Here is a 23,296-nt window from a genome sequence, read left to right as displayed (position 1 = left end):
TGGTTTTAGTAATGGTGTCAAAGGTTACAGGTTGTGGTGCCCAGAGATGAAGAAACTTGTAATCAGTAGAGATGTAACATTTGATGAAGAAAGTATGTTCAAGGACTCTGAGAAGAATGTGAAAGATGTCCAACAGGTAGAGCTTGAGAAAGTTGCCTCTGGTACTTCAAATCCTATTTCCGATGATGTCGAAGCCACTACAAGTGAAGAAGTTGGAGACCATGAGGATGTTGAAGAAGTTGAACTTGAAGATTCTATTCAAGTTGAAGAGGAAGTTTCACCTCAAGAGTCTATTGCCAAGAACAGAGGAAAGAGACAAATTACCAAGCCAGCTCGGTATAGTGACTATATTGCTTTTGCTCTTCCCATTATCACTGAAGAGATTCCATCCAATTTTGAGGAAGCTATTGAGAGTGAGGAGAAGAAAAGGTGGTGCAATGCCATGGGTGATGCGATGAATTCTCTCTTGAAGAACAAGACTTGGGAGTTAGCTAAATTGCCTAAGGGCAAGAAAGCTATCGGTTGCAAATGGGTGTATGCCAAGAAGGAAGATGCTGATGAGAAAAGCAATGTGAGATTTAAAGCAAGATTAGTTGCTAAAGGGTATGCACAAAAGGAGGCATTGACTACAATGAAATATTTTCTCCGGTTGTGAAGCACTCCTCAATTCGTATTATGTTAGCTCTTGTTGCACAATATGATATTGAGCTTGTGCAACTCGATGTGAAGACAGCTTTCCTACATGGTGATTTGAATGAAGAGATCTATATGTGTCAACCGGATGGGTATATAGTGAAAGGGAAGGAAAATTTTTTTTGCAAATTGAAGAAATCGCTTTATGGCTTGAAGCAATCTCCAAGGCAATGGTATTTGAGGTTTAATAAATTTATGAGAGGCCAAAATTATTCTAGAAGTCAATATGATCATTGTGTGTACTTCAAGAAGTTGCAAGATGAGTCTTTCATTTATTTATTGATATATGTTGATGATATGTTGATTGCCTCAAAGAATGTTGAAGAGATTGAGAAATTGAAGAAATAAATGAAGAATGAGTTTGAGATGAAGGATCTTGGTGAAGCAAAGAAGATCCTTGGCATGGAGATCACTAGAGATAGAGAGAAGGGTTTGGTCAGTTTGAATCAAAGACAATACCTTGAGAAGTTGATTCGGAAGTTTGGAGTTCATGATTCAACCAAACCGGTTAGTACCCCTTTGGCTCCTCATTTTAAATTGAGTTCTCTACAGTGTCCTAAAACTGATAAAGAGAAGCTGCAAATGAAAAATATACCATATGCAAATTTGGTTGGTAGTTTGATGTATGCAATGGTATGCTCTAGACCGGATATTGCTCATGCAGTTGGCATGGTGAGTCGATATATGCATAATCCAGGTAAAGAGCATTGGCAAGCAACTAAGTGGATATTGAGGTATCTCCATGGTACTCGAGATGTTGGTTTATGCTTTGAAAGAGATGACTCTGGTATTGGTCATTTTGTAGTTGGTTATGTTGATTCAGATTATGCAGGTGATCTGGATGGAAGGAAGTCTACTACAGGCTATGTGTTTACTATGGCTAAAAGGCCAGTTTGTTGGAGGTCCATTTTGCAGTCATCTGTTGCCTTGTCTACTACAGAGGTTGAATATATGGCAGTTGCTGAAGCTATAAAGGAGGCCATTTGGATACATGGGCTGATTAGAGATTTGGGGGTTGATCAGAAGCAGGTGGAGGTACATTGTGATAGTTAGAGTGCCATTTATTTGGCTAAGTATCAGGTTCATCATGCGAGGACCAAGCACATAGATGTGCGTTATCACTTTGTTCGTGAAATTGTTGGTGAAGGAGAAATCATTCTCCAGAAGATTCCAACTAAAGACAACCCCGCTGATATGTTGACTAAGGTTGTTGGTGTAGCCAAGTTGGTTCACTGTTTGAACTTGGCTCACATTATGCCTATATAAAGAAGGTGTTGAGCAGTAGGAGTTTTGGAGCATTTGGCTCGGCATGAGTTGTTCTCTTGCTAGTGTTTGGGAGTGATGTTGTGTGTTAATTGTGTTGGTTGGCTTATCATGGCGTTTTCGGAACTTGGCCAAGGTGGAGATTGTTGAATTGTGGCCAAGTAGCCATCACCTTTCCTAATAAACAAACCAAAAGAAAAAAAAAAGGTGAAAGACATCACGATGAGGAGACATCATGATTATGTTTGTTGAAAAGAAAAATTGAAGATCATGATGATGTTTTTGAATTTTTTATTGGGTGCTTTTGTATTGATGAAGTGAGCATACGGAAGTGAGAAAGAAAGAGGAAGGGTGCACCATTTTTCTGTTTTAGTAGCCCATCTTTGAGAGAGCAAATAGAGCTGCAGAGAGCAGAAAACTGAGAGCAGAAAGAGAAGAAAGAAATGTGATTTCTTTCTTTGTTGGTACTCAGTCAATCAAAGTTGTATTTGTGTATTAGCTTTGAGCTTTGTATAGAGAGGAAATTATTCACTATATTTCCCTCTCTATTTGTTTCTTTGGTGAGCGAGAGTTATTAGGTGTATTTGGTTATTTAGGTTGTGAGATTGACAGCACTTTGTAAACTCCCATTTGGTTGATAGTGGATTGTTAGGTGAGTTCCTACTGCTCCGAGGACGTACTCCAGTTACACTGACTGTTGAGGAACCTTGTTAAAATCTTGGTGTCTTTAATATTTTGTTCTTGCATTTTCATTTGATAAATTTCCTGTGGGTTAGCTTGAGTTGGTTCTAACGGGTTTAGTGCTATCCTAGCACAACAGAGACTCCTTGAAATTGAGGTCTATGAGAGTTGATTCGCGTACTTCCCAAGGACCATGTCCTTCAGTAGCTGCATCCGTTTAACGCCGAAGGGGCAACATCTTCATTATGAATTTAACTCTCTTCCATATATATATTGAGGCCAGTGATGAATCAGTGGATGATGTTGTGGCTCGAGATTTGGTGAAGGGCAGTCGTTGGATGAACCTGCATGGAAACTGAGTGTGTGTGGCTCTTGAACTTGGATAAGATTTTTGTTGAACTATTAGATGAAGTTATTTGTACTTAATATTGTAAAAACCAAGATCACGAGCTACTTTCCTTAAGCTTTTTGAACAGAAATTTCTGTTTGTAGCTTATAAATATAAGTTATATACCCCCTTTGTTTGAAGTCTTGTTATGACACATGTTAATCAATCATTTCCAGCCCATCGACGAATTGCAGAGCTCTGCTCTTTGTGCTCTCTGCTCTGTCCCTTCTTCTCGTTGCAAGCTCTCTCAAGAAGATTTCGCTCTCAGCCTCTCAGCCTCTCAGCCTCTCAGCCTTCCCTTCAATTTCAAAGTTCGAACCTCTCCCGGAAGCCGAAAGTTGCAAGCTTCATCCCTACTTCCTTCTCTGTTCCAACCGAGACGCAAAACCGGGTGAGTACTCTCTCTCTCTCTCTCTCTCTCTCTCTCCATTGGTATTCTTTGATTATTTCTAGACCCAATGAGGATATTTTTGTGGGTTCTTCTTTTCCCAACATTGGCTAGCTTCTTTTGTTTCTTTTGGGGTTTCGAATTTTTTTCCTTAACCCCTACACGGTTTTCTTATTCAGATTGTTAGTCTATTGGGTTGTAATATGTGATTTGTCTATGTTTGTAGCATTTATACACCCAATATAGGGTGTGTTATCTATACGTAGTATTTATCCCACATTGACCATTTCACTCTTCTCTCTTCTCTCCTAGCCACTATATAAAGAGGGCTTTGGGAAAGGAGCAAATATACCAACAAAAACATTTCCCTTAGCTCTAGAGAGGAGAGATAATGCTCTCCACTCTTAGTACTCTTTTTCACTCTTAGTTTAGCCTCTATAGTATCACCTTGGCCGTAGGATTAGGAGGCTACTAAGAACTACGATGGTTTGATCCTTGTGCATTGGCATAAGGTATGTAGATGGTTTGATCCTTGTGCATTGGCATAAGGTACGTAGGCAATCTAATGGGGTTAGATGCAACCGAATCCTCCCTTGTATGACACTTTCCTTCGTGGTAACGGTTCGTAGGAACAAGATGACGATCCAGATTTTGTTAATTTTGCAAGAGACCTATATCGAATTCCTTATATTATTAGTATAAATTCTCAACAGTGCTATTAGAGCCATAGGGCTCGTTCCTCGTCTTACAATTTGATGCAACCTGCGAGAAAATCACGTTTTGATTTTTGGTTTTTTGAAGATTTCTTTTGAGAAATATGTCATCCTGTGTGAGAATCATTCCCTCAAAACTTTGTGCAAATATGTGCCACGGTTTGAGAGAAATCACAAAATCTTGAAAATTTCAGTTTTTCCAGTCGTTTTATGGGCTGCATTTAGGGTACATGGAGCTGATTTTTCTGTAATTGTTTGCTCGGGGTTTGTAGTCGGCCACATAAGCTTCAAAAACATATAAAATACACCTCATTTGGATGAGTATTGAAGAAGATATGGCTTCGCAAACATGCCTTAGCGAATCGGTGAAATCTGGGATTTCTGCAGAAAAATTGGAGGGAAAAAAACGTGATTATATTGGAGCTCTTTGTCGTGCTATTAAAGTCAGTTTTTGGAATTTGTTAATGAAATAGAAGTTGTAGCTCGTAATCTGGGATTTCCAGTGGTATAATATATGCATCAAACGGGTGCATATTGAGTGAGATACGGTCTTAGAAAATTGGCCTTATGAAATTGAAAATCTGGGATCTTTAGATTTCGTGATCCTAATGTCTTGTTGTTCTTATGTTTTCAGAATATGTCTAACACCAGATTCTTCTCTTGACCTACAAGGCAGGCACATTATAGATTATTTACCAGCATCCTCCAATACTATAAGCACTGAAATTGAACGTAAGAGTTTAAACAATCACTCCTCGCACTTTGTAGTGGACAAAGCGGATGATCCTGAGTTTAAACAATCACTCTTCGACTTTAAACATTCAAATATATTGGATATGTTCTTGAGCTGTTAGGCTTCATCAATTGGCGATGATCAGCTCGGAGTATGCTACTCACTAGACCAACCTCTGGATCTTACAATGTTCAAGGAATTGGAGGATTGTTGTGCATGAAACCGGAACCTACGAAGACCAGGTTACATCGGGCAATTGGGATCACTGCCTCCTGTTTGATTTAGTTAATGAGACAGTCATTGAGGTCCATGAGAAATTATACACCTAGTTTCTGTTTGGATTAAAACTTGAACTTTGGGCTCAAGAAGGAGCTGGCCCCAAGGGAGACCTAGAAAGAGAGATGGCCAAAGCCCAGCCGAAGCCCAGAAAGCAGAAAAGGCCGTTTTCCGACTTGGTGCAGCTTATTTGAACCACTTGCTCACCTACTTTGAGACCAAGTGGTGTAGACCAGCCAGCTAATCAGCCCAAAAACACTTTACAGTGGCAGTACAAGTAAATAGTTGCTGAGTCATTGCCCTTCAAGCTGTATTCGGGCAAGGTTACTGCTACAGGAGGCCAAGCCGAAGTGTCTATAAAGAAGAAAGAGAAATTAGAAATAAAGACACTCAATCAAACAAACAAATACAAGCACAAACTCTGCTCAAAGCCAGATTTGCCTTCAAATTAAGCTGTAGTCAGCCCAAGCCTTCATCATTTTCGGGATAAACCCTCACCAAAAGCCTTTGTAATAGCTTTGTTACCTTGTCAAAAACCTGTTGTAGTATCGATTTCTTTCTGTAAACTCATCTCCCTACCCCTCTTTCTAAGCTATCAAATCCCTTTGATAAAACCACAAAGATAAGAAGTTGCAAGATGATTAGCCTTGCCCGACCCTTTTTGGTTTTGTCTTTTCATTCATTAATCTAACAGTATGTTGTATACTTCCAGTTGTATCCAAGTTATTTCTAGTAAGTTGATGATTAAAAGACTTCTCAGCTCTTGAATCCGATTTGAATATGTCTTTACAGTTTAAATCAGATCTAAGTTCTAAGCCCTCGGGCATGTAAGATTGATCATTCAAAAGTCCTTGGTCTCAAGGCATAAAAAAGAACCTTATGTGGACTTAACCCATCCACGACAGTCCTTGATAAACAAGAAGTCCGAAGTTACTTGGGACGCAAGTAATCGACCTATCTCTTAGTTTTATTTCTATTATATTATGATTATCGTGGAACGTTTGAGTATAGAAGGAATTCTGATGGGAAGCCTTAAGGCCTATATCTAAGGCCCTACAAAGGCACCTATTTGGATTCATTCTGCTCTTCGGGCTCGAGTAATCAAAAGTATAATGGTTATAAGACTCCTGCAATCAATGAAACAAACATTATATGTTCGAGTACTGGGTTAGTTATTGACCGGAAGCCTCAAGGCCTACACCTAAGGCCCCACAAAGGCACCTGTCATAACTAACACGGTCTTTCGGGCATATATATAACTAAAACTCAACATCCGTTTTACATCTGCCATGCTGAAGATGGCAGTGGCACGCCTGAGCACTTAAAAGTTAATCTTGATTGTGAGCCTCAAGGCCTACACCTAAGGCCCCATAAAGGCACCTTTCAAAGTTAACTCTGTCCTTCTCTTTCAGCCTTGCCTGATAAGCCCGCCAGTGAAGTAGAAGCTCGATAGAAAGCATCAACCGGCGCCAGCCTCTCGGGGAGCTGTGTGCTCGTCAGCTAGGAAACATCCCCAACGAAAATTCTAGCCACGAACATAGTTTTGGCACGCCCGGTGGGATTCATTTGTTTTAATCACGCATGTCCAAAAAGAAAAGCCATAAACCTTGCAGAAAGAATACAAAGGACGATTCCTCTTAACCTTTGCTACAAATGGCAGATCAATCAGGAAATCCTTCTTCCCCATCAAGATAGGTGGTCCTGGAAAGCCCAACTTTATTCGGAAAGTCTGAAGTTAAAGGAACTAATGAAGAATTACAGGCTAATATGATAGGACTAATAGTACGGACCCGGTTGTTTGGTGTCCTCTCGTACTAAATAGTCGCCGGACTAATTTATGCAGTCGGATAGGATAGTCGGGTATACACCTTCTTAATAAACCATTCCAAAAGGAGTGGATTATTAGTCCGGTTCCCTTTCCTTTGAGTCGCTGCGATACTGATGGTGCTCATGGCGATTGGCTGACAGTGACCACCACCGACGTTGACTAAGACGAACATTTTCTTCTTCGTTTCCCCTCCCTCTGTTCTTCCCCCTCCTTCCCACAAACCCCAAAACCCAATTCCTCCGCTGGCCACCATGAACCACTACCACCACTAGGTTCCATCCAACCACCCAGAACAAGGCTCTTCTCTCCCTTCATCTTCTTCTGGCTACCGGATGTCCCTCCCTCTTCTCCGTCGCTGCATCTCCGATCCCTACAAACAAAGCCCAGGATGTCAAATTTTTTTTTTCTTTCCCTCACTGCCTTTTGAGTTTCGGCTTAAACAAAGCCCATCTGTGGAGATTGGCAGTAGAGCTTTTCTTTTGCATCATTTCAGTTTTTTTTTTTAATGTCTGGGCAGTAGAGATTGGCAGTGGAGATTGGTGCTGAATCAATGTTCAGGGAAAAATAGATGATTTCAGTGTTTTATTTTATTTTAAGTATGATTTCTTCTATATGGTATAATACTAAACACAGTATAAATAATACGGTCATTAGTCCGATACTGCACCAAACGCCCGACTAATTTAGTCAGTACTATCCGGTGGCTATTTATCATATCCGACAGAAATAGTCAGTACAGTCCGAGCTGCCAAACGAGAACCTACAAAGACCAGGTTATATCAGGCAATTGGGATTGTTTTGCATGAAACCGGAACCTACAAAGACCAGGTTACATCGGGCAATTGGGATCACCGCCTCCTGTTTGATTTAGTTAATGAGACATTCCTTGAGGTCCATGAGAAATTATACACCTAGTTCCCAAGGGCTTTCTCTTCCAATGGCTGCATTCGTCCAATGTCGAAGGGGCAACATCTTCTCGATGATGTCTGGACAGGAGTAAGATCATATCTGAGCTTGAGGCGATGGATCAGTCACTGGATGATGTTGTGGCTTGAGATTTGGTGAAGGGCGATAGTTGGATGAACCTACAATGGGAAACTGAGTGTGGCACTTGAAATTGAGGATTTGATCTTTGATGAACTATTAAATGAAGTTATTTGTATTTGATATTGTACATGGAAAATTTGTATGTAGTTTATAAATATTTTCACCTTAAATTGACTGGTATTTTTGCATTCAAATGAGAGACATTATATCTTCAAAACATAGTGTGAGTAATTGAAAAAAAATATATTATGAATAAGTTCACATAAATAGATAAAGGGTGACCTTTAGTTAACTTTTCGGATGAAAACGCATGATAAATTTGAAAATTGGTGATGATTCAGGTGAATATAATGATAGCAATGCATAAAACATTTTTGTAATAGTTTTTTCGTTGAGCAACTGGTAAGGTTCTAAACGGCGCTAGTCAAACGGTGGGCAGGGACCCAACGTCTACGTAGGGACTTAGGAAATTTTTTCAATTTTAATTAAATTTATTTTATAACATATAAATAATGTCTACTAATACTTTTAAAAAATAGGTAATTGTATTGGAATACATGCTTCTTGATTAACTTCCGATGTTACACTGCACTATGCTGAGTCAAGCCGTCCCGAAAATAAGTGCGTATTGGGTGTAGTGCACTTTACTGGGGTTCCTTAGTGGGCTCTCACCCTATATACCTCGTAGCCTAAATACTAGATGATGGTATTGGCTAAGGTTCGCATCTATGGTCAAACAATGGGTCTGATTTGACTTTTTTTTAGGTCCAAAAATGTCACATGCAAAACCAATCAAGTCTCAAGGCCCAATTGTTGTACAAGCCTCAAGCTGAGTCCCAATACATGCAAAGGTGCGGAATCGAGAAGGAGTTATGTTCGTAATCATGCCATGCTACGTTAATTAAGCCACACATTTGTGTAAATCACACCACGCTTGTGCAAACTCATGCATATTTATCACATCAAGCTTTATCATGCTAAGATAAGCCCAAGTCACATACCGAGGGTTTGTCAAGTGAATTGTGGTGTGGATGGTTACGGAAGTTCATTGGGCCTACGTGGAATCAAGATTATGGAAGACTTTGGGTTGCTTGTGAGCCTAAAAGTCCAAGCCAATAACCTTTGAATTCCACATGGGTAAGTCTGAGAGAGCAAGCCTAGTTTGTTCCTTTCCCTAGCAAGCTAACCAATTTAGTTAGGAATGAACCAAGCCTTGAGCCTTAGAGTCATGTGAAAGTCCAGCAAGGCATGCATATGATGAAGAGCAGACATTCATTTCCTAGCTTATGCAAAAGACCAACGCATGAAAGCCAAAAGACACTTACCAAAAGTAATGCCTGTAGAAAACTAACCTGGGAAAGCAGCGCCTCGGGAAAGAGTCAAAATGGAGTCTTCACGTGAGCGGCTGCGTTTAGCTGTCTTACACCAAAAGGAACTGTTACCATTAGGTTAGGAGAAATGGGAGAGAAGACCAAGCCACAAATAGAGATTCCTTAGCAACCCTAGAAAGGAATCATTAACCTACAAAAGAGGTATCAGAAGACATTAGAAGCGGGGGAACATCATAACGCATGAGAGAGTTCAAACATTAGAGAGAGAAACACAAAACCATCTTTCTGCAACCTTAGAGTTTTCCTCCAGACTTCCTTCAACCCTTTCAGTCAAGGAAAGCCTTTTATAACCTAGAAAGCCCAAATTATCAAACCTAGACCACCATACAACCATGCCAACCCTTTCTCTCTCTCATGCCAAATTGATGAACTTCTAGCTTCCACACTATGTCTCACTTGAGCAAGCCATTATTTGCTTAATCATGCTATCTTTGAGTCATTGATCTAACCCGAATATTTCTTAAAATGAGTTAACTCTTTCGAGATATTCCGGGACTTTGTACGAAACCGAACCAAGGGAGACAAGATGACGTTCTCAAAGCCTAAGTCCCCTTTGACCTAAAAGTCCCCCAACAACCTTCTTTTCCTTCCTAGAGTTCCGGGCTAGATATTTTAAAACATGGGCTTTTAACGGATAAATTGAAAAATAAAATGACATGTAGATTATAAAGTATTAGAATGTATTGAAATCATGGGGAACAAGTGCTGAACAAGTCTCTTACAATTTATTAGAAAAATAAAATGTAAAATGAAAATTATTTATTTTTTGTGTAAATGAAAGTCGTGACCTTAGTTTGAACAAGGCCGTGAAGCCATTGATTGAAACCTCAATCCCGACTAAGATCTCGACGATGACATTGTCTCCTTCGACATCTACACCCCTTTCAAACCCCCTCTCCCCTGCCGTCAACATCATCGTCGCGGATCTCGAGGTGGGGGATTCCGAGGCCGCTATTGCCATCACAGATTCTTCTCATTTTGATGGCGTCAAGGCCGTCTGATCGTTTTCCTCGACGTTATATTTTTAGTTGAACTTACATGATATTTGAAGAATTTGAAGAATTCGAATGGAAGAAATCCAGAGAGGATCCTATTCCTATAATTATATACACATGAATACTTAATAAACATGTGATGCGAAATTATCTTCACACACAAATTTAACCCTCTTTTGACAATTGTAGTACAAGTATAAGTAGGGATCGTTCTGGACCGGGGATTAGGAGGACTTGCTAATAACCTCTAAACTGACTCAAAAACATAAAACTAAATTTAAAAGCACTTAACAAGACTCACAAGACTCAAAACAAACTGAAAATACTCAAAACAGCTTAAAACAACTAACTAAACTTAAACTAGACACTAGGAATGACTTTGGACGAAAATTGACTTTTACTTGAATCAAAATATTTAAAAACACAAATTAAAATAGATTTGAAACACTTTGAAACAAGAAACTAAAAGGAGGGTTTTGATTTGGAGGAAGTTGTAACAAACAAACAAGTATGAAAAACTAGACAAATTGTAAAATAAAATTGAGAAATAAGATGATGGATGAGATAGCTAGAGGTTTTTTCTCCACACATGACATGTATGCAAATAACTCAATTTCCAGTTACTACTTCATTGAATTATGAACGACAATGCTCCAAATTAACCGTGACATCACTAGTTAACTCTCAGATTTTCCTTGTTTTATTGGATTGGATGACATCATTCGACAACCCAAAACATTCTTTTAAAGTTCCCTACATGACATCATAATAGAAATACAATTAAAGATCATTACGTTTAATGAAAATCATAAGCATTGACAAATCACTTGCAACTATGACATCATGTCGCTTATGCTAGGAATTGAACTTAACGCGATCGTTTATAAGCGACCTTCACTACATGTGAATATAAGTTTGTAACGATTATGTGAAACTTCCTTATATTCTAGCAACGGATTTATGCATGCCAATTAAGCGTCGACTCTTAATTAACAAATACAAATAAGTTATCAATCAAATAGTTAAGCCAATTGCATTTACGATTCAAGAGTTCATAACTGTAATTTATCAAATTATATTACACACATAATCATGGCTTTGAAATCACCCCTAGCCAAGAGGGGTTTAGCCATTCATATTCACAACAAAACAAAAGAAAATGAATTTAAACATTAGAAACAAAAGAAAAAAAACACCTAAACGCTCCAACGATCCAAGTTGGATAACAAGCACATCCAAACACTTTCCTTCCCTTCATTTGCTACGGCACAAGATGTTGGTGAGTGTTTGAAGGTTTGTTTGTATAGAGGAATGGCTGAATGTGTTTAGGTTAGATGGAGGTCACGGCAAGGAAAGGGAAATGAAGGTGCATGGAATTGTGTTTTTGTTGTGGGAATGTGTAGAACGGTTAAGAAGAAAAGACTCTGCCTTGCGGCAGAATGTGTCTTTCTCCCTTCTCCCTAAACTGTCCCCCTGAATGTGTCTTTGGATGGATATATTTATAGGCTAGGGAGAGGATGTAGTGGGTGGTGGTAATGAGTGGATGTAGTGGTAGGTGAATGTATTGTGTTGGGTGAAATGAGTGGATGTAGTGGTAGGTGAATGTGTTGGGTGGTTGTAATGAGTGGATGTGTTGGGTGAAATGAGTGCGCTAAAATGGTTATTTATAGGGAGAAGATGATGCATAAACTTCAAATTTCATCCATTCCTTTTGCTCCAAGCATATGTTATCCATTCCATGCCCAAAAATGCTCCAAAATGCTCCGAAATGCACTTCTTTGCCACATTAACGCTTTGGACCTACAAACACACGAAAATAGCTTAAAATACTAAAATAACTACGAACTAATAACATAAATACCAAGAAAAAAGCTAACTAAGTCGCATAAATATGCTCCTATCAACATGCCCTAACCGTAGTCTACCTAATTGGGCAACCGGTTATAACTTATGTTGGTGTCACTCATGTCACATATTAAAGTAAAATTATCAAAAATAGAAAAATAAATAAACCAGCTGTCTTGTTCGATTTTTCTTATGATTGTCATAGACTCATATATGATTATTCCACAACTTGCATTACATGGCAACAAAAAGTCTTCCACATGGAGGACCCCTCAAAATACACAAGACACAAGACTCCAGAAATCATACACTATTCAGCCGACGTACCACACGATGGTTGCTGAAAACAAGAGAGTCACATTTTCTCCTCGGAAAAAGAGCACCTACGTACGTAGCTAATCAGCATATCAATGGCTTCTTCAAGTTTACAAAAGTGAAATAGCAATGGAGGATGTTGGCTGGAGTTCAAGACAAGATGATCCAATAACTGGCGAGGGTGCTCATGAGCAGTGGCGGATCCAGGAATCTTACTCCAAGGGGTCGCAGTGTAAAAGTTCAAATAAAAATTTAGGATGGAAAAACATATTGAAAATGAAATCATAGTACTTTCATTCATAATTCATAACGGAAACAATATTACAAATTATAATTGTCCACGACGAGATTTCATGTTTTGAAAACGAAGCATTATAGCTTCATTTTCAATACAAGCAAAAATATCTCTCTCAATATAAACAAGCAAGCTATCACTCAACCATTGATCTCCCATTTTGTTCCTAAGTGGACCCTTAACAATATTCATGACAGAAAATGCTCTCTCCACTGAAGCAGTTGCAACTGGTAAAACTAAAGACAATGTAATGAGCAAATATACATAATTGAATACTTGATGCATCCTTGTCTCCACCATTTTTTTTGCAAGATCACCAATCCCTTCCAATTGAGAGAAATCACTACTGGAACACACATAATGAATATAAATCTCAAGTTGATCTTCAAGTGCCAAACGATCTTCATCCGAAAAGTCTTGAGGATAAAATTGAGCAAGACGAAGTAACTTTGGTTTATCAAAAGCTACAAATGAATCTTTCGGACTCAAACATGCCATACAAATAAGCAACTCGGTATTTACCTCATTAAAGCGATCCTCTAACTCCGTAATTTGCTCATCAATGACATAAATAAAGAGCTCCACACGATAATGATGACGATTTTTCTTTATTGGAGCATAACGCCTTGACCTCCCTGGAAGTATAAATGCTTCTTCCATGTTAGGAACATCAATATGATGTTTTTCACAAAAAGAAGATACTTCATCAACCAATGCATCGAACCCATTATTCCTCATCCAATATAGCTTTTCCTTGCATGATTTCACTAAAGCCATTGCATTCACAATTTCTTGATCTTTCCTTTGCAATGCTTGTGACAAATCATTTGTGAGTCCCAATATGACTTTCATCAAGAAAAGGTGAAACACAAACTCAAAAGTAAGTATCACTCTCATTAACATATTTGCTTCAGCCGCACTTTCATTGGGATTATCATCAATAACCATTTGAAGCACATGAACCACGGATGAAAACATAGAAATGATGCTAATCAAGGTACCATAGTGTGAGTTCCATCGTGTGTCACCGGCACGTTTGAGACTTGTTTCTTGATTTAAGCCCGCCCCGTTATAAGACAATCATTTTCAAAAGCTATCACAAGCTCTTCTTGAAGTTGCCCTCTAAGTGAATCACGTCGCTTACAAGATGCTCCAACATGATTAACCACACTATTAGCCATTGCAAAAAAAGAGGCAATGTCTATATTATTCTTTGCTACGGCAACAAGAGCTAGTTGAAGTTGATGAGCAAAGCAATGAACATAATATGCACAAGGTTGTTCTCTCAATATCTTTGTTTTAAGGCCATTCAACTCACCTCTCATATTGCTAGCACCATCATAACCTTGTCCTCGTAGCTTGGAAATGCTCAAACCGTTGTGAGAAAACAATGTGTCAATAGCATCCTTTAGTGAACTTGAAGTAGTGTCGGTAACATGTTGGATACCCACAAATCTTTCAATTACATGCCCGTTGTCATCCACATAACGCAACACCATAGCCATTTGCTCTTTCACAAACACATCACGTGGTTCATCCACCAATATTGAAAAGAATCTATCTTTTAGACCATCCATGATAGCATTAAGTGTTTCAAGGGCACATGAATTCACAATTTCTTTTTGAATGGAAGGAGCTAGTAATTTGAGATTCCCCGGAGCATTTTCCATCACAACTTCTCTAACTTTATCATTATTATCTGCAAGGAATTGCAATAACTCCAAGTAATTTCCCCTATTGCTTGAAGTGGCACTTTCATCATGGCCACGAAAAGGAAGACCTTGTCTCAATAAAAACTTAGTGCACTTGATTGAAGCAATCAAGCATGTGCGATAAGCCTTACGAGCTTGGTCAGAGTGTTTGCTCACTGCCGTTTCAATATGTGTAGCTTGATTCATCAAATTTGTAGCAGCTTCTCTAGCCTTATTATGAACACTCCCAACCGGTCCAACATGCATCTTAAATCTTTCTCTCCCTTTCTTCCAAGTCTTAAATCCATCTCCAGTGAAAGCTTCACTACCCACTTGTGCAAAATTGGTTTTAAAGAGATAGCAATAGAGACAAAATGCTGCATCTTTAGATACACTATACTCCAACCAATCAAACTCATCAAACCATTGGGAAATGAAGCGTCGATTAATTCCCGACATATTAGTTATTGGGAAATTATGACCTCTAGGTTGACAAGGTCCTTTTTGTAGATATGATCTTCGGACCTCATCTCTTATATTAGCATCATAATCTATTATTCGAGTTCTCAATCCAGGATCCGCTTCAAGATTACCCAAAACACCATCTAACTGACTTTGTCTTGAACTTGGAGCTCTTGAACTACCAACAGTATTTGGACTATCAACATTATTCGAACTACCCGAACCCGATGATGACTTTCTCTTAAAAAACCGTTCCATAATAATGCTTGCTACATATACAAAATATTCAAAATAAATACTCACAATATAAACAAACCATAAACATAATCAAAATAAATATGAATTGGATTTTCAATTAAATTAAATATCTCATCTTGCATTCTACATATACAAAATAATGAAAATAAAAACTCACAATATAAACAAACCATCAATATAATCAAAATAAATATGAATTGAATTTCAATTAAATTAAATATATTCTACATATACAAAATATTCAAAATAAATACTCACAATATAAACAAACCATAAACATAATCAAAATAAATATGAATTGGATTTTCAATTAAATTAAATATCTCATCTTGCATTCTACATATACAAAATAATGAAAATAAAAAATCACAATATAAACAAACCATCAATAAAAACAAACCAATAAAAACTCACAATATAAACAAATCATCAATATAAACAAACCATCAATAAAAACTCACAATAAAAACTCACAAGATAAATATGAATTGAATTTCAATTAATTAAATATATTCTACATATACAAAATATTCAAAATAAATACTCTCATCACAATATAAAAACCAAGGGAGGAGATGGAGTTGGAGCCGCCAGCAGAGGAGGGAGGAGATGGAGTTGGAGCCGCCAGCAGAGGAGGGAGGAAATGGAGTTCACGTTGGGGGCGGCAGCAGCAGCTATGGAGGAGAGGAGTTGAGGATTTGGGGGGATTGAGTTAGGGTTGAAGGATGAAAATTTGGGGCTTTTAATTGTATAGGGATCGGGTAGGAAGGGCTGGGATGGGGAGGGACACGGTGGGAATTTTTATTTATTTATTTTTTTTTTCGGCCTGGCCCAAAACGACGTCGTTTTGGCCAGGTCATTTAAAAAAATTTCCTGGGCCAAAACGACGTCGTTTTGCCCAGGTTTTTTCAAAATCAAAACTGGCGCACAGTGCCTTCGTCTTCTTCGTTCGTCCTCCTGCCCAGAAAACCGACGACTCCAACGGCAACGGGGTCGCACCAGGGGTCGCCCCACCATCTCCAAGGGGTCTCGAATGTTGCTTCCATGGCTTCCAAGGGGTCGCGCGACCCCAATGACCCCACTGTGGATCCGCCACTGCTCATGAGCACGCTGCAGGAGACACCGAGGCAGGCGACACACGCATGGATCCTATACTATACAGTTAAGCAACGATGTCTAAATCAGGAGTAACTTTACAGTGTATCTGCCGCTGTCAAGAGTTTATATGGGCCCTGCGCACAACTTGTTTTGCCGGAGCCACATGTGCAATACCTATAGTATCGCTGGTCCTAAGTAGTGAAAACAAAGTAAGCACCCGTGGGAACACGGTGCTTCACCTTGCTGCAAATACAGGCCACATGCAGCTTATCCAACTAATTACCCTAAATTTTCCGGGGCTTGTCCGCAAACAAAATGATGATGGAGAACTTCCACTTCATGTAGCTGCATCCACTGGCCATATATCCGCAGTTCGTTGTTTGGTAGACACGGCTCAAGGTAATACATTTAATGAAAAGGACGGGAGAGGGAACACTGCGTTGCATGTCGCTGTGGAAAATAATCACCAAGATGTGGCTATGTTTTTTGTCGGCAAAGATGGATCTACGGCGCATTCTACAAATAACTCCAGTAAGACTCCCTTGTGCATGGCCGCTGAAACTGCCAATCTTGAACTCGTTAAAGCAATGGTAGCCAACACGCCAAATAGCATAGCAGACGCTAATTCTGGTAATTTTTTGCAAGGATCGAACGGCAACTTAATTCTTCGTAGTGCAGTCATATGGAGGAAAAAGGGTAAATATTAAGCATTTGCAGTTACCTTTTTTTCTTTTTACACTCGTGAGTACCTTTTATTTTTGGTACATATAGCTAGTAATGAGTATTCTTTTTAAATTTTGGCATGGGGTACATATATAGCACAAGGTGGACTCAAGAAAATTAATGCAGTGTTCGTGTTGGCCATGCTCATGTTATGCAATCTCATCAGTCCACTCTTTTTGCTGGCGGGGGTTGTATGCTGGATGTATTTTAAGCGTATAGTTTCTCAATGGTGGCTGCCCCGAACCAACAGAAAGAAGTACACAAGTATGGCTCTGTCCTTGCCATTTTCATGTCATCAGCATATAATATTGAAGTAGTCAATAATATTGCTTACTTTGTGGGAATGAGCAAAATTTTCCTACTCAATTGCACATACCATTGGAGCAGGAGCAACGTTTTATCTAATGTGGCTCATCCAAATCATTTTCTTACACTGTTGGAGATGCTCTAACTCTTTGTAATATGGCATTATGACAATTTACCTTTCGTTTATTTCTTTATTCATAAATACTTATTCTTATTCTTGACAGAGTTGCTTCTAAAATGCATATGCTGTAGATCTCCTAGAGACGATATTGAGCAAAATGGATTCAGCTGATCTAATCAATTCAACGGACCAAGAGTGGATGACTCCTCTTACACTTGCGGCTTATATAGGTAACTTTGTGGCGGTAAGCGTATTGTTACACAAATTTACTGGTTTGGCATACAAAGGTGACGAAAATCAGTTCCTTCCCATACAGGTGGCATCCAAAAAAGGCCATTGCAGGGTTGTTGAAGAGTTTCTCAATCATTGCCCCGACTTGAGGGAGTCATGTGACGGTGAAGGCCAGAATATTCTTCATGTTGCGGCCGCGTATGGAAGAGTTAATGTTGTCCAATATATTATTGGAAAGCGCAATCTTCAAGTGCTTAGCAAGCAAAGAGATCAAAGTGGAAATACCCCTCTACATATAGCCGTCCAAAACTGGCATCCTAAGATTGTCATAATTCTTTCCCTCTTCCATGCGTATGAGAGAGCCAATTTAAATAGTTTGAACAATGCAGGTATGACGGCATTGGACCTTGTAGAGAAGACCGAGGTAGATAAAGAGATGTTCCTTCGGAGAGTACGTAATTTCTCAACGCATCTTTTCAGTTACCTTCCTTTACCTACACAGTGTGACACTACAACTACCTACAAGTATGTCGTACAAAGGAGAGAATTCTACAACGTAATTAATTAACCAGATGTATTTGTATCCCCTTCTTGCCCCTCTCATTGCATATGAGAGAGATAAAGAGGGGAGGATATCCCGATTACACACGATTTTTCCCTGCAGGAGCTAAGCCTTATGGCCTTTATTTTAATAATCGTTTCTCTTGTTTGTCATGTATGATCTACATATTGATAACAACTTGGTCAAGAACTGAAACTTTCGTTTTTCTTGCAGAAACTGACACTTATGGCCTTGAACTTGGCTAATGCTCCACGATCTGAAGAGCTAACAGCCGCCAAAGCAAAGCTAGTGATAGAGGATTCTGTTCTGAAGTCCTTGCACAATTCTGATAACATAATTGTAGACATCAAAATTGCGGTGAAATAAATGTTCACCAACGCATTAAAATTTTGACGTATCAGGGCATACATGGCATATGCCACGTGTCATACAAATTGTACACATGGTGTGTGACTCAACAAAATAAGAATAAATACCCTTGGAGGATTACACAAGTTTTTCTTCTCATTTTGGGCAATGACAAGGCAAGCACATTTCAATCCATTGAAGATCAAAACAAGGTTTTCTTCTCATTTTGGGCAATGACAGAGCATGCACATATCAAGTTTAAAATGATATTAAGTGGAAAATTAGGCCATAAAATTACCACTTCAAGTTTAAAATTGTATTAAGTGGGAAATTAGGCAATGGTGCTTGGAAAAGAAAATTTTTTTTTGTGGTGGTGATTCATTCTCAAAGCCTATAAATAGGCTTCTACACCAAGGTATCAAAAACCAATTCACAAATACATTTCTCTACTCCCAAAATGGAAGAGAATACTCCCCACACATCCAAAATCCTTGAAGCTTTGAAACTCTAAACTCTCAAGCAAATCTCGAAGGATCAAGAAAGCCCTCTTCATTCTTCGTCAAATCCTCCTTCAAGATCAAGCCCCAACGACCCTTGAAGAATTTCCTCCTTCAAGATCAAGCCTCGACGGCTCTTGAAGAAATCTCCAGCCCAATTCAAGATCAAGCCCCGACGGCTCTTGAAGAAAGCGTTCTACTTTCTTCGTTCATCGTTCTTCCAAGATCAAGCCCGACAGCCCTTGGATCAACAATCCACCAATTCAAGATCAAGCCCCGACGGCCCTTGAAGAAATTGTTCATCGTTCATCATTCATTCATCCTAAGATCAAGCCCCAACGGTCATTTGGATCAACAAACATCAACAACTCCATACATCCAACCGCTCTTCACGATCAAGCCCAAAAGCCCTTGAAGATCCGTTCATCACTGTTCTTCAAGATCAAGCCCAAAAGCCCTTGAAGATCCGTTCATCACCGTTATTCAAGATCAAGCCTCAATGGCCCTTGAAGAAACACTCATCCTCAAGATCAAGCCCCAATAGCTCATTGAAGATCCGCTCAAATCCACTTTCAAAGATCAAGCCCACGACCCTTGAAGAAACTTTCAACCGTTCATCCAAGATCAAGCCTCAACGGCCCTTGGATCAATCGCACATCCACATTCAACACCTTACGGAGATCGAATCAGAGGATCAAATTAGAGATCGTAACCCAAAATCATCAAATACAAAATCTTTCTTTGTGCACGTTGTTCTTGTCGCTTTCGTTTCAGGAAAATTTCGTGTTCACAAATTTGGCACGCCCAGTGGGACCATCTCTACCTCTCATCTCTTTCTCCGTTCAAGAAATTCAAAAACACTCCATGGCTTCAAACAAAGAACAAGTCATGACCATCGACGCTACCTCCATTGAAGAATAGCTGGTTCAGATGAAGGAAACAATTGCAAGGTTGATAAAGATTGTGAAGGAAAAAACCTTGTAAACTGGCAGACTCATTAACCATCTAGAGGCGCAGCATGGCGTCAAAGTGAAACCAAGCTCCCTTCCAACTAAGAGGACCGAAGAAGGTTTCAACACAAAGGCCTACGAACTCATGTCAAAAGCTGGGCACGACTTTATTTCCTCTTCAAATCTTGGGAAGAAGGTTTTAGACACCATCAACGACAAAGATCATGACATCGCCGAGACTCAGAAAAAGTTGGAGGAGCATGATTACGGAGTTGACAACAACAGAGCTAGACTTGGCTTCACACCAAATGCACTCGTGAAGATTTCAAGCAAAGCCAAAAATGCTAGCGCTCAACACATCAGCTTGAGGATTGAACAAGATCAAGAGGAGCCTCAACCTCCCCTTCGAGTGTCAGTCTTTGATAGGCTGAATCATTCAAAACCCAGAAAGTCGGCACTTGATCGCATTGATAGGCAAGACCGAACTTCGGTCTTCAAACGGCTTAACACGCCAACACCCCAAAGCTCTATTTTTGAAAGGTTGTCAAAACCTAAGAAACAAAGCAGCAAGGCTAGCTTTCCTCTGCGACGATCGGCTTTGGAAAAACTTGAAAAAACCAAGAAGCCTTTTAGAAACGGGAAGACAACGCCAAAGGAAGAAAAGCTCTACAGTCTAGCAGGAAAAGACGATGTTCAAAGCTTGATTCCTTCAAGGATGAAGCGCCAAGCAACTTTGGAGGTCGACACAAAAGGACCACTGAAGGTAAGGAGGCGCACCATCATCTACATCGGCCATTCTTCACGGCAACAAACCCAAAAGGACCGTACTGAAGAGGAGGCCCAAGAAGACAAAGAAGACAAAATCCCGGAAGAAGACGTCACTTCCGACTCTGTCAACTCAAAATCTTCACCTCAATCGCTGGGGGAATACTCCAAAACCATGCTAGTCAAGCTGAGTGAAGTTGAAGGATGGAGTCATGTCACTCCGAAGAAACTACATAAGAAGCATATGTCTTCTCCACAAGTGCACCAATCGGAAAGGGGGTAAAATAGCTTTCGCCAACCTCCAAAGCAATGTGAAAATGTTGAAGATGAGGAAATTTCTACACAAAGATCGACCATGCGCGGTCTTTTCTTCCTCAGAAAATTATTCAGCTACTCGGTCAAGGCTCCTTGCTATAAAGATTGCGAGGAACGCCTCTCCAGGCAGCAACCATCTCTTCCACAAGTTCACCAATGGGAAAAGGGGCAAAACAACTCTTGTCAACCTCCAGAACAATGTGAAAGTGTTGGAGATAATGAAACTTTGACACGAAGATCATCCATCCCCATCACGATGCGTGACATCTTCCTAGAAGACTTCTTCAACTACTTAGTCAAGGCTCCTTGCTATGAAGATTGCGAGGAACAACTCTCCCGGATCACTTGACGAACCACAAATGCTCCTTATTCGCACGAGCCTAAAATGCACGAGCCAATGCTCCTTGTTCGCACGAGCATAAACTGCACGAACCAAAGCTCCTTGTTCGCATGAGCCTAAATTGTAGGACACAAGGCTCCTCGCCCGCACGAGTCTAAACTGCATGGCACTAAGCTCCTGGTCTGCACGAGCATAAAAGGCAACACCAACGCTCCTGGTCCGCATGAGCATAAAAGGCGACATCAACGCTGCTGATTCGTATGAGCATAAAAAGTGATACCAACGCTCATGGTCCACACGAGCCTAAAAGGTGACAACCAAAGCTCCTGGTCTGCACGAGCATAAAAGGCAACACCAGTGCTCCTGATCCGCATGAGCATAAAAGACGATACCAACGCTCCTGGTCTGCACAAACATAAAAGGCGACACCAAAGCTCATTGCCTGCATGAGCTGAAACTGCATCAGGCACCATCTGCAAAAAATAAAATAAATAAAAATAAATAAATAAATAATATAAAAAATTAAATTAAATTAAAAAAAAAAAATTCTTTATGCTTTTGGCACAAAATACACACACACACACAAAGAATGAAATAAGGCTCATTTATGGATTTCTTTGAAAATTTACAGAAATGTACATTTTACATTAGTAAAAAAAAAAGAACAAACAGGAGGGAGCCTTCACGAAGGTTGCTCGTGTGAAGCCTCACCACTCGGTGAAGCTCCAGGAAGAAAAGGCGTCAGAGGTTGATTGTTTAGCATCTCATCACTCGGCGGAACCCCAGGAGGAGGAGGCACCAAAGGTTGATCATTTGGAGTTTCATTGCGCGGTACAACCCCAGAAGAAGAAGGCAAATGTTGTTGGAACAAACCCACGAACCTCTGATGATCAAGTAAAATCTGACCATCAGATTCCTGCATTTGGTCAATCTTCCTCTTCATGTTTGTGGCATAGTTATGTGCGAGCATGTTCAACTGTTTATTCTCATGCTTGAGCCCTCTAATCTCCTGTTTGAGACTCATCACTTCAGCCGCCAATGATTCAACTTGACGGGTTCGAGCAAATAGGCATTGAGCTATATTAGACACAGAACTTGCACACTGCACACTGAGAGCCAGAGAATTCTTAACAGCCAACTCATCAAACCGTTTGGAAAACAGTCTGTTATCTTTGGGAGTGACAAGGTTCCTGGCCACCACCACAGCAGTCATATCATTCTTCATCATCGAATCCCCAACGGTAAGAGGACCAGTAGGGGATATGAAGGATGGGCGCCATATGTTGTCTGGAGAAGACGGGACTGCCTCTTCACCAAGGTTCAAGTCAAGACGACGGTCAGAGGGTCCAGACATTTTCAAAGGTGTTGAAGAAAGAAGAGGTCAGACAAATCAAGATCTTAGAAGTGCAAGAATGAAGTTTCTACAAGCGAAAATTCAAGTGTGCTTTGAAACGAACCGCATGCCTTTATAAAAAATCAGCACTCGACGAGATTTCAGAGATCGAAGAGGCGAGCTCAGAATTTGAAGAGGCCAATTCAAAAATCGAAAAGGCAAGCTTAGAAATCGGAGAAGCATCTTGCTTTTCCAGACGCGTCGGCACCCGTCACACGTAAATTCAGCTTTGCGAAAATCACGGGCAATTAGTCGAAGAACCAATCCCAGATATCGAAGAGGCGCCAGTCTTTTTCAGCCACGTCAACACCTGTCACATGCACACTCAGCTTGGCGGAAATTTGTCGAAGATTTCTGATAAAGAAGAAAGCACGTGAAGCCATAC

General features: G+C 39.9%; 2 protein-coding genes across 2 annotated transcripts in view; one reads left to right on the top strand and one right to left on the bottom strand.

The window, feature by feature from the left end:
* Window positions 1-13,536: 13,536 nt before the first annotated feature.
* LOC126616878 (uncharacterized) lies at window positions 13,537-15,934 on the bottom strand. Its single transcript, XM_050285008.1, has 2 exons — window positions 15,807-15,934; window positions 13,537-15,269 (listed from the first exon to the last, which is right to left on the bottom strand). The coding sequence occupies exon 2, from the start codon at window positions 15,260-15,262 to the stop codon at window positions 13,907-13,909; it is 1,356 nt and encodes a 451-aa protein (XP_050140965.1). The 5' UTR covers window positions 15,263-15,269; window positions 15,807-15,934; the 3' UTR covers window positions 13,537-13,906.
* A 500-nt stretch (window positions 15,935-16,434) lies between these two features.
* Window positions 16,435-23,296, top strand: part of LOC126616925 (protein ACCELERATED CELL DEATH 6-like) — a 99,438-nt gene continuing 92,576 nt past the window's right edge. The window contains exons 1-2 of the mRNA XM_050285045.1: window positions 16,435-17,056; window positions 17,642-18,130. Coding sequence (XP_050141002.1) covers window positions 16,435-17,056; window positions 17,642-18,130 — 1,111 coding nt within the window. The remainder of the gene's footprint in view (window positions 17,057-17,641; window positions 18,131-23,296) is intronic.

Source organism: Malus sylvestris, chromosome 3 (genome assembly GCF_916048215.2).
Source record: "Malus sylvestris chromosome 3, drMalSylv7.2, whole genome shotgun sequence".
Taxonomy (NCBI): Eukaryota; Viridiplantae; Streptophyta; class Magnoliopsida; order Rosales; family Rosaceae; genus Malus; species Malus sylvestris.
Note: the sequence above shows the minus strand (reverse complement) of the source record. Positions and strands in the feature narration are given on the sequence as shown.

Bases quoted from the DNA above. Each gene is read 5' to 3' on its own strand.
- LOC126616878 (XM_050285008.1), bottom strand. From the start codon at position 15,262: ATGGAACGGTTTTTTAAGAGAAAGTCATCATCGGGTTCGGGTAGTTCG.